The sequence below is a fragment of the Callospermophilus lateralis genome, chromosome 10 (assembly GCF_048772815.1).
Source record: "Callospermophilus lateralis isolate mCalLat2 chromosome 10, mCalLat2.hap1, whole genome shotgun sequence".
Taxonomy (NCBI): Eukaryota; Metazoa; Chordata; class Mammalia; order Rodentia; family Sciuridae; genus Callospermophilus; species Callospermophilus lateralis.
The window spans coordinates 125,910,045-125,926,623 of NC_135314.1; the positions used below are offsets into that span (position 1 = coordinate 125,910,045).

Below are 16,579 nucleotides of genomic sequence, written 5' to 3' on the forward strand. Positions count from 1 at the left end.
ACAGCCTCCCAGCTGACATCATCAGGGACAGCAGAGAGAGAGAGAGAGAGAGAGAGAGAGAGAGAGAGAGAAGATGGACTTGGCAGTGAAGGCAAATACGGCGCCTCCTGGTTTTTTTCCTTCACAGGTAGTGGAAGGTGCTTAATAAATGCACATCCCTTGGGTTGCAAAGGTTGCACTTTATTTTTGGCACAGGCAGGATAATGCTTTAGTGAAGGTAGCTCTCTAGATATGCCTGGCAAACAATAAGTGCTTAATTAATGTCAGCAATTACTGTGATAATTTAATATGTCACCAGTGTTTCATCCTGAAGCCATGCTCCCTTCCTGGGGGTCCAGCTCAGAGCTCCCAGGCCCAGCACACAGACCAGCTCTGTCTCCCCTCTGCAGGTGCCGTAAACCTCCCCGCGGCCGCCTTAGGGATGCTGTTTGGAGGAATCCTCATGAAGCGTTTTGTTTTCTCTCTGCAAACCATCCCCCGTGTGGCTGCCACCATCATCACCATCTCCATGATCCTCTGTGCCCCTCTCTTCTTCATGGGATGCTCCACCCCCACTGTGGCCGAGGTCTACCCTCCTAGGTAAGGGGAATAAAGTGTGCAGAGAGATCCTTTGCTAAAGCCAGGGCCTGAATCTGACTGCCGTAGGGCTTCTTTTCTGCTCCCTCTCCTATCCTCTCTCCTGTTCACTTTTGATTTGATCTGTTACACAGGAACTTAGAAAATCAGGCCAGAAATACACGTTCCACTATGAGACATGATCAAAGGGTCCTAGTGGGCCACCAGCAGTCAGGGTTAGGGTTCTGCTTTTTAAGAAGCGCCCAAAACTAATTAGTTTGGTTTCAGGACCAACCTGAACCCCAGGAACCAGGAAATAAGCTATCTTTAGCATCAGAATTACAGAGTCTCATTGAACAGCTGAAGAAAGATAAGAGGAGATTTGAAAAGATCTGGAGAAGAACGATAAAAGAGATGGCACAGTTGAAAAATCAGGACAGGTGAGGAGGAGGGCAGGAGAGGCATATCTGTCAGTTTTTGTAAAGCAATATGGGTCATAGTTTGGAGTCTGGCTTCATGTTCAGGAAGGGCTTTAGAGCCCCGGGAGAGGCAGGATGCTAGGCAAGGAGAGTGTCGGTTTTGTCCTATGCCACCTGGCCTTTTCTTTTGCATTTTGCAAGATTTGAAGATGCTAAACCTTTCAGCTGCGGTGTTTCCACTTTCCCTTTGAAATTACCTCCTGTCTTTGGTAGGGGAAGGAGAGCCCCGTAAGGGATGGGAGGGTGGCTCTGGGTGGGCAATGCACTGCTTTTCTGCAGGCTGACGGTGGGTGGAGAGAAGCCCAGAAACATTTGAGTCCCTTGGGGATTTTCACTGGAAGGTTAGCACGTGGCTTTGCCATCAGACTAGCCTGAAAGCCACTCGCGGTGCCCTTTCCTAGTTGGGGAAAGTTACTGATCTCAGCTTCAGTTTCTTCATCCGTCATCAAAGGTGAGCCGTTAATGGTAGATTGACTGTCATGACTACATGAAAAGCACCCGGGCACTGTGCCCGGCACTTGAGAGATGCCTCATAAACTGTAACTATCATTAGTAGTATTATTTTAGTGAAGCTCTGGACTGTGGTTTTTCAACCCTCCCCAAAGAAGATCATGAATACCAGACCCGAGTCAGGATGGGAACATAAGATCAGACTGCCCAGGTTGACGCAGAGAACAGGCAGCCGACAAGAGCCCCAGTTGCCTCCAAGGGTCCCAGTCACTGCCGTCAGCAGGAATCCAGCTGGAAGAGGAGGAGAGCAAAAGCTACCTGCGATGTTCCTCTTATAGCTGCTGTTTCTCTCCTCCGAGTCTGAGCTCCTTGATTATTTTGACTCCTACTGTAGGGGGTTTGCTGACCAGACCTCTCCAACTGTGTAATTGTGGGTTTGGGCTCCAAATGTCAGAAGAAATAGAGATGTCGTGACCCCTCCAACAGTGGCAGATTCACTTTTGGCTCCCATAGGTATAATTTAGATCCCAGGGTGGCACTGACCCAAGACAAACAGAGACACACAGGCACACTAAGCAGGCCAGGAACTCACATTGGGCTGGAGTGTAGAGTTGTTCTTTTTTTTTTTTTCCCCCTTTGGTCTTTCTTTGTTTGATTCCTCGTTTCCTGTTTTGCTGGCAGCACATCAAGTTCTATACGTCCGCAGCCTCTGGCCTGCCGCAGGGACTGCTCGTGCCCGGATTCCATCTTCCATCCTGTCTGCGGAGACAATGGGATTGAGTACATCTCTCCTTGCCATGCCGGCTGCAGCAGCATCAACATGAGCTCTGTAGGCTCCAAGCAAGTGGTAAGGACCACTGGGGTCCCCAGGGACAGGCACAGCCCCCACAGGATCTTGGAGCTCAATGTGTTCCCTTGCAGACCCATCCTGGGCTCTGGGACTCATTGTCAGCCTCCTGGCCTCCTCTGGGCCCTGTCAGCCCTCTCTCTTCCTCCCCTGTCCTAGAGATCATGACCAGAGGCTTACAGCCCAAAGTCAGCTAAAGATGGACCCAGGTCCAACAAGGTCATTCAGCACTGTAGCTCTGGACCTTTCAGCCACAGGTACTGAAGACAAGGTCCCTGCCCTCCTGGACTTCGCATCTGTTCCATAAAGACACAAGAGCGTTTTAGACAGTAATTCATGCCGAGGAGAGACTTAGTGGGTCAGAGGGTGCCTGGGGACTTCCCTGAGAAGGTGGCATTGGTTAAAACTGAGCAGGCAGCAAAAGAGAACCTATGAAAACCTGGGAATCATGGGAGCATCGCAGGTAGGGGGAACAGCAGGTGCAAAATGGCCCCAGGCATGAATGCACTGGACGGGCTGGGCAGTAGGGGCAGAGAAAGAGCTGGGGAGTGCCGACAGAGGAATGTCATGCCCAGCTGGGCCAGGGAGCAGGAAGGGCCAGAGTTGGACAGGTCAGGCTTAGCACTTAGATGTTCTTTCTCTTAAGAGCAATGGAAGTCTCCACTGTTACAAAAGGATTCCTAAGGAAAGGAGTGGGCCTGCTCCCTTGAGGCTCTGTGGAGGGCATGGGTCTGGCAGGCCCCCCGCTTACCATGCTCTGGGGGCACAGAGTTAGGCTGCTTCCCAGCTGTCTCAATAGGCAAAGGAACATGGTTCTTAGACATAGGGAGGATGAGGGGCTTGGACAAGATGCTCCCTCACCTGCCTTCAACTTGGAGGAGTCTGCAGTGGCTTTTGTGGTTTCCTTATCTTTATTTACTTACCTCTGACTCATCTACTTCCAGAAATAATCTTGAAAAGTTTCCAATAACCGCATAAGTTACCATCAAGATAAAAAAAAAATCCGTTAGCATAGTATCAAGGGGAAAATAGCAAATTAAAAGAGGGCGGGGGTTGGGGGGAACCCTATATTTTAAAAATATACTAAAGGAAAATATTGAGAAGTATAAAGGAAAAAGTCACACGTTTTAAAAACTATTACAACATGATATATAACATATTTCTGAGCTTCCTAGGAGCCAAGGTAAAGAGGGTACATCATTTCCACTGTGCGGCGGGGAAAGCCTACCAGTTCGTTCGTTCATTCCAATAGTGGCTCCTTAACTGCTGTAACACAAGGTCAGGGGTTGGGCCATCAGCCACTGCAGGAAGGAAGGTGAAGACCATCAGACAAGTAGTGGCCACCAAAGTTGAGTTGTGTAACACGACTGAGCCCTATAGACTTGCAGACTTGGGACGAGGACCTCTTCTAGAGTCCTTGATAGGCAGAGAGAATTCCTAGCAGGCAGGAAGCTCCTGCAAAGCCCTAAGAGATGCAGAGCTCAGGCGATTCCGTGTGTTCCCACTTCCTTGCTGTTGATACCTTCCCCTGCAGTAAACACACAAACAGCAAAAGCAGTAGCTGCACAATCCGCACAGCTGGGCCTGGGGTGGCCCTGTCCCGAGGAGAGCCCTCCCAGGCCTCTGGCTCCAAGCTGCATGGGCCTTGCCTGGTGGTGGATCTTGGGCATCTGAATGTGAGTGTAATTGTGGGAGACCAGCCCACACTCAGATGCTGGTTTTGCTGAAGATGGTTCCTGTGGCCCAGACATCGAGAGAAGTGGAACTCCCTGGGGCACCTTGGAACCTTACTTGGTCTCCTCTTCAGCTTCCAAATCCAGTTCAACCTCTTCCCTGGAGGGTACAGGGGTTCAAACCAGAGGGACTCTCTGGCAAGAGCTGGTGTCGATGTTTGAAGTGCGCGGAGATGAGATCGTGACGGTAACTCTCCTCCCTGTGTCCTCCCTTTCCCTTCAAGATCTATTTGAACTGCAGCTGCGTGACGGGGGGATCTGCTTCAGCAAAGACGGGGTCCTGCCCGATCCCCTGCGCCCACTTCCTGCTCCCGACCATCTTCCTCATCTCCTTTGTGGCCCTGATAGCCTGCGTCTCCCACAACCCCCTCTACATGATGGTTCTGCGGTGAGTGGTGCTTCTGGGGCCCAGAGCTTGGTTTCTGACTTCCCACATCTCCCTTTCCTTTACACCCTGTCACCTGCTTCTCGTCTCTCCTTCCTTTGATGCCCCACAGAGTCCTTTGAATGATGATGTGCAAGGTAATAGGGGGGAATAATACTCGTGGCAGTGATGGAAGGTTCTCCGCTGGGCTCTCTGTGGCATGGCCTGGTTCAGTCCTGTGGCACCCATCTGAGGCAGGCCCTCTTAGTGCCTCCATCAATCACTGGCCCGTGGTGGCAGAGCTGGTGAATGGTTGAGTCCCAAGGGGGAGCCAGGCTGCCTGGCTTCCTGTGGTGGAAATGACTGTAGGTTCACTTATTTTAAAATCCTAAAAGCACTGAGAGAAAGGAAAATGATTCAGCTGGGAGGCACAAAATCGAAGCAGGAAAGTTCCAGAGACAGAGTGAGGGCTGTTGAGAAAAACCCAGCATGCTAGGAGCTAGGACCTTGACCCCAGATCAGAAGGGAAAGGCTGGCCAAGGTGGGAGGGGGAGAAGAGGTGTCCATCAGAATGGCCTTCTGGTGCCTCTGAGATTTATACAGTGAACGCCTGTTCCCCACCCCCTGCCCGATTCACAGAATACCCTCCCTCCTGTCCTCACTCACCCACCTTGAAAGCAGAGAGGGAGGAACACGGGATTTGGACTCTCAGTGCCAGGGTCAAAGTCCCTATGCTGCCACATACCAGCTGAGTGCCCTTGGCTATTGTCTAATCTCACTGAATCTCAGCTTCCTCATTTATGAAATGGGGATAATGACATTGACCTCAAAGTGTCAGCGTCAAAATTCGATGGTCAGTTGCTTTGTAAACATCGGGTTTTCTATACATTGGTCAATTATCACTATGAAGCAAATTACAATAATTACTATGAACAGCCAGGTACCCAGGACTTCTTTCCCCCCAGAAGACTAGAAGATAAGGACAGAGCAAAGCAGCTACTTGTCAAGATCTGGGATTTTACCCTGTTTATAACTTAGCCAATTGAGTTAGCTTGCAGCCAACAAGCTCCTAGCACGGTTGCTATTTTGAAGATGCTGACAGAAGATAGGAATCTCCTGGATCAGAGACAAAGGACTTCCATACAATACAGAAAGCAGTATGACCCTGGTGTTCTGTCAGTTATCCTTGTCCCCCACATCCTGAGGGGGCGGTAACATGGAGAGGCTCAGGTGGATGCTTTCCCTGCAGTGGGTTTCTACCACAGCTGAGGAATGCAAAGCTTGGGAGAGCCAGTCCGTGCACCCTGAGCAGTGAGCCAGCTTCTTTTTTGGTCTAGAGTCTCCCTCATGCCCCAAGTTTGCTCCCTGCAATCACAGCCCTGAGAAATGGCCCAGCATCAGAGCAGCCAGGACCACGCATGCTCAGCAAAACTCACCGAGGACACGCAGGGATCCTCAGAGCCCATGTTGCTTCCACCAACGCCACTCTCACCCTCTTCTCTACTGCTCCCCATCCTGTGCTCCAAGCACTGATGCCTTCACCTGAGGCACTTCAGTAGGAGTCCCTCCTAGCACTCTGGGTCAGATGGACCCTAGTAGATCCTCTGACCCTGGGATAAAGCTACAGGAGGCCATGAGGAGGAGAGAGATGGGGTAAGGAAATCTCACAAGTTCAAGGGAGAGAGGACAATCCCCATCAAATCATCACCCTGAGTGAGGACTTCTTCCCCACACCTCAGGGAATGGGGAAGTCATGGAGAACAGAGTGTTATTTCAACCCCAAGATGGGCTTTTCTAGAAAAATCTCTCCTTTCCAAGCCTGGTCAGGGTCTAGGGTAAAACTAGACAGGAGATCTGAGGGTCCCATGATGGTTTAAAGATAAATCCCCCCCGGGAAGGAAGACAGAATGGACGCTACTTACTGTCAGGAAGGTGAGACTCAAGGTGACCACAGGTGCCCCCAGCATTATTTCTCTTAGTCCTAGCCCCCAGCCAGGCATGTGAAAAGAGGCTTGGGGGCAAATGTGGAAGGAGAGTGTGGTCAGAAAGCCGGCACTGATTCAGGGCCAAATGGGGCAGATGTAAAGGGGGGGCGGGCACTAGGATCTCAATCAAAAGTCAAACTGGGGTTCCCAAGTCTCATAAGTTAAGAATCTGGGGGAGTCTGGCCAGGGTAGGGGACAAAGATCAAGAGGGTGCCTCTCTTATGGACTGGGCCATTTAGGGCTCTATAGGCTAAAGGGAGCGTAAATTAGATCATGGTTCGAGGTATTTTCCATTGAGGGGATCCCAGATGGTGCCTCTTTCTCCTGCCTACACCCCAGTATGTATCCCCTCCCTGGGCCACCCCTCCAGGGGTCTGGAATGAGGTCCCTTTCCCTTTGCTGGGAGAACTTTGGCAGTGGGATCAAAACAAACTGTAGAGGGATGTGGGATTCCCTGCAGATTCCCTTCCTCACTGTGTCCTCAGCCCTCCATGCTTTTCTCCCAACAAGCACCCTCCAGAAGTGTGCGCTGACCGCATAGAGAACCCAGGCAGTCAGCAGGTACCTAAGGGCCAGTTCCTGCTCCTCTCTGCCCCATCCCCCCGCTGGGATGGCAGGGCCACCCACCCTCTTTCTGAACCTCCTTCAGCCAAACGCACTTCCCCTCTGGAAGGAGTCAGGTGGGAACAGGACCAGCTATCTAATTTGCAGGACCTAGTGCAAGTGAAAATGTAATTTAAGGACAGCCACAGCCGACCATTAGAACAAGCACGGGCCTCTCTGAGGGTGGAGCACTCCTGTGCTGCACTGCAGGTCACACGCCCACAAAGCTGGCCTGGGGTAAAGAATTCTTTCAGTTGTGCACAGTAGCCAACAGCCCAGGGGCCCTAATTAGACCAGGGCTGTCTTTTCCTGGTATCAGACACTCTCCGGGAGTTGTTCAGACCTGCTGCGGTAAAATCCTCCGCCACCAATTCTTCCCTCCTAGTCTCTCCTGCTCCCATTCTCTTAAAGCGGGCGTCCCTGAAAATCACCTAGACCAGCGATTCTCAGATGGGAGCTTGCACTGGAATCTCTTGGAGGATTTGTGAAAGCACAGATCTCTCTCCCCCTTCCCCCAAGTCTCTGTCTCTTCTGGGCACATCCATACACTAGCCCTGGAGCCAAAGAACCTGCATTTCTAACAAGTGCTGATCCAGGGATATGCTCTGGGAACCACCAGTATAACAGCAGGACATTCAGCCCAGGTGAATCCAGTTGGCCAGATGGCTGCTGGGGCCACATGAGGGCAGCTTTGGACCCACTCTGAGGATAATTGCCCCTCTGACCAGGGCATGGTGCGGCCCCGAATCTTTGCACTACTAATCTCCTGTCTGCCTTTTCAGTGTGGTGAACCAGGAAGAAAAGTCATTTGCCATCGGGGTGCAGTTCTTGCTGATGCGCTTGCTGGGTGAGTATCTAAGAGCCCCCTTCCTGAGTAGTGGACCTGGGCTGTGGGCTTTCAGGGGTTATGGGGAGCGGGGAAGGATTGGGGGTAGCCCGTCTCATCCCCAGTGCACACAGAAACTGTGCATAATTAACAGCAGATGGCCAAACCCCACATGGACGTTCCCCTGATTGCTTGAGGTTAGGAAAGATTCCATCCATGGCATGAATTCCAAACCAAATTATATAAGGAAAAAGGAAAAATGGACACAGCTGAGAATACCTCCTGGAGAGTTAACAGCAGGTATTTTTAAACCTTTCTCCAAGAATTTGTCGCAGGAACAAAAACCTTACATTCCTGCCCTTCATCAAACAGCAGCTGAACCCAGCCCTGGCTTCCTTCCCATTTTAAAAAGTCACTCCTCCTACCTCTGTTCAGCCAATGTTTCTTCTGTGCAGGGTCTTTTGCCTGTGAACCCTGCCTGTCCAACAGCCCCAGAGCCCCCTGGAGGAACCCAGCTGTGTACAAGTGATCAACAGTGCCCTACGGGGAGGGCAAGCTGCCCACAGGGAGCGGGGGTACTCAACTCTCCCCGAGTGAGATTCTTTCCTGGACTGCTCACACTGGGCTGCCCCTTTTTTGACACATCCATGCACTAGATTAACACAAGGCACACAAGTGGGACCCTGGAGATACAGGTAAATAGAAGGAAAGGAACTGAGGGTCCCTTCAACTGAGGATGTATCTATTAAGGACCGGTGGGTGGAAACTGCAGGCGGGAACGTGGAGATTCCAAAGAGGGGGGACGTCATTGCTATCAAGGTGTGACACTGTGCAGTCCCCTCTGCATGCTAGCCCTGGGGGCCAGGTCCAGACCTCACCCTGCAGTGGCTGCCACTGGGCATTGGCCGTGTCCTTTTTGGGGTGGGCTGAGCAGGAGCCTTTGCAGGAATCCAGCCCAGCTGGAGATACTGATGAGAAATGAACCAGCTTTTTCAGTGGGATTTCTTGACCTCTTGTCTCATGCCACTGGTTCCTCTTGTCCTTGTGGAGTCCCTCCAGGCCCTGTGACCTGTATTATAAAGATGTAAGACACAGGGTGCCCTGTCCTCCTGGCCAAGGCTTTATGGTCTCTGCTGGGAGGGAGACCTTGATTCCTTCCAGCCAACCAGCTGCTGGGACAGGCTCCTATGAGCCCTGCCCTGATTCTTCCAGTGACCTTTAAAATAGCTACTCTTGCTGGGTACAGTGATCCATGCCTATAATCCCAGTGATTACAGAGGCTGAGGCAGGAAGATTGCAAAGTGTGAGGCCAGCCTGGGCAACTTAGTGAGATGGTATCTCAAAATATAAAAAATAAATAAATAAAAGGACTGGGGACATGGCTCAATGGTTGAGCCCCTCTGGATTCAATCTCCGGTACCACCAAGCAAGAAAAGAAAAATGACCACTCTCTCCCACTGCTCAAAGCCTTTGCTGCTTTAGTTTTTCCATCTGAGCTCAGAAAACTCGATACAGAGCCATGGTTAGCAAACCCAGACCAGGAGAGATTCCATTCATCGCTGGAGAATATAGTTCCACTCTGGGACAGACCAAAAGACTCCCTATTTGTAAACTGCAGTAGGTTTATAATTACCCACTGGGATTTGTTTGAACATTTTTTCTGGATTTCATTTCTATTTAGGAAAGGATCACTGGAGGTCAATCTTTGGGGGCAGATTCTCTCTCCCTGTTCCCTTGGAGACTGGATAGGGAGCAGGTTCTAATTAGAGAGATCACTTCTGGAAGTTTCCCACTCATGGGTGGGGCCACAAGTACATACCACCTCTTTCTTTCTCCTCCCAGGCCAGTGGCTGCTTGCACTTGACCTAATGGTACAGAGTGGGGGTGGAGTGGGGGTGGGCATCCAAAATGCTCAACACCAAAAGGCACAGCAGTAAGACACAGTGTCTGCTGCACAAGGTGCTACCATGCAGCTGCTGGGGACGTAGTGTGGCAGGTCTTCCAGGGACCCTGTCTGACCCAATAGGACAATGTAAAGTCATGGAGAAAGAACATAGGATTTGAACCTTGGTAAACAGGGATTCAAGAGTCCAGTCCTGAGCCCCTTTGGTCCTGGAACAGTGAACTGACCAAGCTCACTTTCCCTTATTTCATGAGACTATGTGAGGACCTGGGGAGTCCACGTCTTTACCTAGGACCAACCTCAGGCATGAGAACTATGTTGCATGTCTGAGCTGGCATCAAGGTGACCCTATGATTCATTCTGCCCAGAAAGGATGGCCCGGGTTCCTTTTATCTCCTAAGCCTTCTGGTGAAAGAGAAATTCAGGCTTCGCTGATAGTTATTCTGCTTTTCAAAGCCACTGTGGTCCCCATGGGTTGGGCAGAGCTGTTTACCTGGGTGAACCTTGAAGTGGGCTTAGTGCCCCACCCTGCTGGCACCTCTGCTTGTGGCTCCACCTGACCTGGGCTCTCTGAACTCTCTTCCCCGCCGCTGCCAGCCTGGCTGCCGTCTCCAGCCCTCTATGGCCTCACCATTGACTACTCCTGCATCCGGTGGAACTACCAGTGCTCAGGGAGGCGAGGGGCCTGTGCCTACTATGACAACGACGCTCTCCGGGACAGGTGAGGGCCCTGCCTGCGTGTGCATCCAGAAGGCTAGGCAGAGAGCAAAGAATGGTCATTGGTCTGGCGACTGTGGTGGGGGCTTGTCAGGCTTCCGAGGGGCCATCTCTGTAGGTCCTGCCCTGGAAAGGGAGCAGGGTCACTGTGACAGGCATTTCAGGGCCTGTAGGGAGCTGTGGAAACCATAGTCCCCGAGTATGCTGACCCTGCAGGCCCCTGAGGGGTAGGGAGGGGCAGGTAGCAATAGAAAGAAGTTGGTTAAAGGGAGAGACTGTGGCTATGGAAAGGGAGAGAAACTCCTAGCAGAGATCCGGGGTGGCGGGTTCCAATAAGCCCAGCCCAGCTACAGTGTGGCCAGCTCCCTCACCTGGAAACTCTGTGAGAGGGGCAGAGAAGGCCGGGAGAGGGACAGAGCAACTGGCAGCAAGAAGATGCCCTCTCCTTTTGACTGTTGGGAGCCAGGACTCCCTGGGATTGGCTGGCATGGCAGTGTCACCCTCTGGGGGCTCCAGTGGACTGAGGGTCACTGGAGTCCCATATCCACTCCCTTCCTACCTCCTGGGAGGTGTATGTCCTTTCAGATCAAAAGAATAAGGAAAGTGATGCCCGTCCCCGCGGCCCTGGGTGGCTGACACATTCCCTGAGCCACTGTGAGAATGACGTTGAACTGTCAAAGGTCCACTCCTTTTCTGGGTGGCCCTCTCCCTCACTAATCCTGTCTCCTCCTGTCCCACAGCTACCTGGGCCTGCAGGTGGGCTACAAGGCGCTGGGCACGCTGCTGCTCTTCTTCATCAGCTGGAGGGTAAAGAAGAACAGGGAGTACAATGTGCAGGAGAAGGCTGCTGCGGGCCTTGTCTGACCTTCGGCCCGGACCACCGCCCTCTTCCAGAGTGGACCCTGTCTCCTCCTCCACCCCTGCCTGCCTTTACTAATGTTAACATATCTTTTCCTTTTTGTTTTTTTTAAATAAGAAAGAAAACACCAGCCACCATGTGCCTTCCCTGTCTCCTCCTCCCAAAGCCTCTCCCATGGCTTCTAAGCGCTGACGTATATACCTGGGCTGGGTAGGACCACCAGGTAGGCACAGAGATGGAGGATCCATTCTCCCCCTGGTCCCCTGGAAGGAGCCCCCACATGCCCAGGTTCTCCTCAGCAATGGGTCCTCCAACAAGGATGCCCACTTAGGCAGTCCCTGCCCCTCACCAGCCCTGGGGGCAGGGGGTGTGCCTAAGCCGTCTGACTCTCCTCTGACTGCCCACACCCCACAGAGAAGCAGAATGGAAGGAAGGAGAGAGTGGCTGAGTTATTCATAACCCGAGTTAGGCCAGGGGAGGGGGAAGCTCTAACCTCCTCCACGTCTGGATTCAGCACAGTATAGAACCAGAAGGGGCCGGCTCCCTTTATCCTCACTTCCTGCCACAGAGGCCATTTGGACATGTTGGGAAGTACCATCCCTCTCCAGTGCCCGCACTCTGGCACCAGAGCAGGCAGAAGACGCCTTGAGGATGGGTCCTCCCAGTGCTGCTCACATTGAACCCTTTGTGTCCCTGGACCTGCATTGTGTTTTTCTCTGTCTTTCTGGGGTTACATTTCAAGCAAAGAAAGCCACACATGCTGAAGGCCTGAGGAGGGCCTGTGAGACGTCCTGGTCTCAATCTCAGAGTGGGGACGAGATTCCCCTCGTCTCAGAGTAACAGGAAGGCCCTCCCTACACTTGCCTGGGAGGAGGAGAAGGGATTTCACATGGACTTCCCCATCTGGACTTCAGCCCGTGGCCGAGGAGTGGAGAGAGACGCTCTGAGATGGCAGTCACGGCCAAGTAATAGAGCAGAGTGGATGTCAACCGTCACCCCACCTGAATGGCAAAAGCTGCAGGCACAAAACCGAAGCAGGCAAGGTTGACTTTCAGACCTGCTTATAATCCTCCACATGCTCTCAGCCTCTTCTCACTCACTCCAGAGGAGCGAGCGCCCTCTGTGGGCCTGGGCTGGGAGACGCTGCTGCTACGTGATGGAGGTCAGAGGTAGAGGCCAACGGAGGAGGCCTTCATCGATTGTTCTATGTATTGGAGACCGACGTTGTGCTGGGCAGTGCCAGGATATGGTTCTCCAGGGAGCTTCCCTCAGATCTTACCTCACCTCCCTCCATGTACACCAGGGCCTCCTCCCAGAGTGTGTGCTTCATGGGCAGTGTGGACAATGCATGTAGGGGACACACATGCTTGTCAAGAACAGCGAGTACCCAAGATCGGTAAGAAGGATACTGACATGACCATTGGTGCCATCCACGGCCCCTCCAGACTGACTCTGCACCTTGTCCTTTGTGTGATGGAGACCTGGATCACTATGTCCCCTGGAGCAGCTGGGTTATTGGTCATTGCCGTGCATGACCTTTGGTGCTGCTCCTCTTGGAAGACCCCCCTTCCGGCAGCATAGTGGAGGCCACCTTTGGAAAGGTCTCATGTCAGCAGTTTGTGTCAGTGGCCCAACTGCTGCGAGACTCAAGTCTTCTGGGAGCCACTATGACAGACAGCCCTCTTTCCAAAGCCACCAGCCTTATTTCCACAGATCTCACTCAGGAAAGGAGGCTCCAGGCAACCTCAGGGGCCGGTTTCAGCATTTGCAACGATTCTGCTTGGAAAAAAAACGGTTTCCTCCAACTAACCCTGGTCTTTCTCACTACAATTTAACCAAATTCCCAAGGTGCTGCCTTCACCTGAGCTCATGAACAATGAATGTCAACCTTCAGGTTCTAGATGATTGGTTTGCCCTCCTAATCCTTTATTCTATTATATTGCTATGAATATATTATAATTTGACTAGTGATGTAACATGGTCATGAATTTGTGCTGTCACATACATCTATCCAAAAACAGACAGAACCTGCACCTTCTAGACAGAGGAAGTATCCATGCCGAGGCCCTCTGAACCCATGGCCAGCAGCACGGAAGGTCCTGCTGTTCTCAACCTGTCAGTTGGTCCTGAGCGGGTACCCGTGAAGTTCTGCAGAAAACTGTTAAAGGTCCCTGAGTTTAGGCCCAGAAGTGGGGTTCGACACGAACAGCTGTGTCTGTGACGCAGGACAGAATTAATATTATAATCACAACTGATCACTTACTGCTGCCCAGCAAATCTTCCCTCTCAAATGCTAGCAGAAAACATAATGGTATCACTTTCATTTTACTCCTAGACCAAAACTTAACAAAAAAAAATCCCTTCGGTGTAAGGCGCTTATAGAGGGTGTTGTTAAAACGTGGGTCCTGAGCACCCTCCACACGGCCTGAGAGACCCCTTCTGGGGTTCTCTGGGGGACCCAGGAGTGGCACTTTCACTGGCCTCTCTCACAAGGCCAACGTGGGTGGTCCTCAAACCCTGTGTCTGGGGTCATCAGTGCATCCGAGTCTTGTCCACTGAAAAACGGATAGTCGGATAGGCCTTTGGTAAATTTAAATATGTGTGAAGGATGACAGGGTGCAGGGACACCGGGGGAGTCCCATCTCCTGGATGGCTGCAACCAGGAACAAGCAGGCCTAAAAAACAAACTCACATTTAGATCAGGCTCCTATCATTCCTGAGAGAGGGACTCTCTGTCCACAAGCTTGTTATAATTATCTCTTTAAATCAGTTGAGCCCGATGTCAAACCCCCATCCTGCTGACTGGCTGGAAGTTCAATATCAGCTACGCTTGGGACTAGCTCCCAGAGCTATCCCAAGGTCCTAGGCATTTAAGAAGGCCACTGTAGGTCTTTGGTCCCTTCCCAGTCTGAGGCCTCCTCATGGTCTTGCTTCTCCACTGAGTCTGGAAACCCTGCAGAGGCTGACCCAGGGCTAGGGTCACTCCCTGGGCACACCCACAGCTAGACCCTCTCCCCATTTCTCCTTCCCCTGCCCAGTCCTAGGAAGCCCACTCCCCTGCTCCACTCCATCTGTCTGCTCCCTACATAGTCCAGCCCCACGTGGGATGAACAAAAGAGGGATGAAAGGAAGGGTCTACAGGGGCATCTTCTTCTTTTTTTCTCTGTCCTTCTTTGACACTTCCTGGAATAAGAGAGGAAAAAATACGAGTGAGAACCAAATGTCATATCTTCATCAATTATCCTTTGGTCCAAAGCCCTCTCTGGAGGATCCTCACCATAGCCTCATTCATGATGGAAGCCAGCCTGTCTGGTCTTAAGGCCCCATTTAAATATGAGGAATCTATAATCAAGGACATAACCACTGTGACCCACTTCACACAAATAATAGCTTGCCAGTGCCGGACTCAAACCAAGCTCTCCAGCTCTCTCTGCGTGTTGCAACCTCATCTCCCCCTACTGAGTCATTCTGAAGTTGAGGGGTGCACTTAAATAAGAAAAACTGCCTCTTTTTCCCTTGAAGGTCACTGACCCATGGGAGGGAGCTGGAGGAATCTCCAGGGCCCTGTTCAATAGGAAACGGAGGTGGGGAAACCACCCACTTCCTATTCGTGCAGCACAAGAACATCATGACTATTCATCAAATAGGGCCCATTCGGCCCTGCTGCACAAGGAGTTAAGGGAGAGCCATGGAGAAAGGGGACAAAGAGGATATGGTTATGAAAAGAGAAGGCTCTGGGAACTCTGCAGGCAGGCAGACCTTCAAGGGAACACCCCCATCTGGTGACTGGTTAGCAGATTCTTGCTTACGAAACAAAGCCATATTATGATTGTCTTCAACCACTCTCAAAGATGGAGAGATAATTAAGCAGGGGCCTGAATCCAGCTAGTATCAGATTGATATTAAAATATTGTGTTACAGATTCCCAGAGAGGTTGGCAGGAGCTCTGTGCATTTGTGTATATGCATGAGAGAGAGAGAGAGAGAGAGAGAGAGAGAGAGAGAGAGAGAGAAGGAGAGAGACACCCTGCAAATTCAGGAAAAAAAAAAAAAATTCCTCTTTCACAACCACAGGAACTAAATACCTAGGAGAAATGTCCATCTCTTGCCAATAGTTCCAGATTCATTATAACCTTTCATCAGAGATTAAATATGTAAACAGGCCCTGGGCAAGCCCTTGGCAAATCATAAATGAAAGAAAGCCTTTCTCCCAGGACACACCCTGCCCGTTCATCCACTCCCTGCCCCTAGTCCCAGCCCTGCAGCGTGGCCACACGACAGAGTTCACCACCTTGCTGAAGTCCCTGCCTCCCTAGGCACCTGCCACATCTTGATCACGGTGAGAAAGGTGCACGGGTCTGTACAGTCTGCCAAGCCATCCATTCATTTTAACAGGCCCCCTTTCATCAGTGAATCAGCCAGGGGAGGTTTGGCTCTGCATCTATATAACAGACCTCACCAATCTCAGTCCCGTGACACAACACAAGTTCATATCTCTTGCTCACACGACGTCCATGGCAGGTCTGGGTGACGTTCCAGGACAAAGGTTTCCAAGGGTGACTCAGTAAAGCACGATTCTTGGACCTTGGAGGTCTCCTTTCATCATGCTGCCGGGATCCATGAGGCAGGGGAGGAGGGTCTCCTGGGTGGGTAAGCAGGCTCTTTGGTCTAGAAGGAACACACTTCACTCTGCTTCTAGTCCATTGGCCAGAGCCCGTCACATGGCTGTATCCACTGCCATGGAGGTGGGGAAGCATGATAATCCTGTGTGCTCAGAAGACAGAAAAAAAAAAAACAAAACAAACAGATGTGGATAAGCACCAGAATCCTCTACCATGGGGAGCAAACCTGGGTGGACGCAGCTGCTCACCGAGACACTTAAAGCAGCTTTAGCCGGCTATTGACGAGGGAGTGCAGCATATAGTCAGGAAAGCCTCAATGATCGGCCCCCCCAAAATGAGGGGATCATCCAGGCAAAGCCATGGCTGTCTTCAGGGGGTGGTGGGAAGAAGGGAAGATTGGATCTGAGGAGGCAGAGATGGGCGGTGGCTGAGACAGATGCAGGGTCAGGAAATGCTGGGATACAGAAACAAAGGATAGGAAGTCTGGGGAGCCCAGAGGAGGACAGCTGGTTGAACAGAGTTCATGAGGAGGAGCAGGAGGCCTGATCTGCAGTGGAGGAACCCCACCCAGCACTCTCACCAGCCCTGTGAGGTCGTGGTGACCATCAAACCTGCAGGTGGAGAAAACAGAGACCCT

General features: G+C 51.7%; 1 protein-coding gene across 1 annotated transcript in view; it reads left to right on the forward strand.

Moving 5' to 3' along the window:
• Slco2a1 (solute carrier organic anion transporter family member 2A1) overlaps positions 1-13,234 on the forward strand; it is an 87,317-nt gene extending 74,083 nt beyond the window's left edge. Inside the window, exons 9-14 of the mRNA XM_076867724.2 lie at positions 390-579; positions 2,166-2,331; positions 4,289-4,452; positions 7,799-7,863; positions 10,343-10,466; positions 11,203-13,234. Coding sequence (XP_076723839.2) covers positions 390-579; positions 2,166-2,331; positions 4,289-4,452; positions 7,799-7,863; positions 10,343-10,466; positions 11,203-11,326 — 833 coding nt within the window. The 3' untranslated portion in view covers positions 11,327-13,234. The remainder of the gene's footprint in view (positions 1-389; positions 580-2,165; positions 2,332-4,288; positions 4,453-7,798; positions 7,864-10,342; positions 10,467-11,202) is intronic.
• The last annotated feature ends 3,345 nt before the right edge of the window (positions 13,235-16,579 follow it).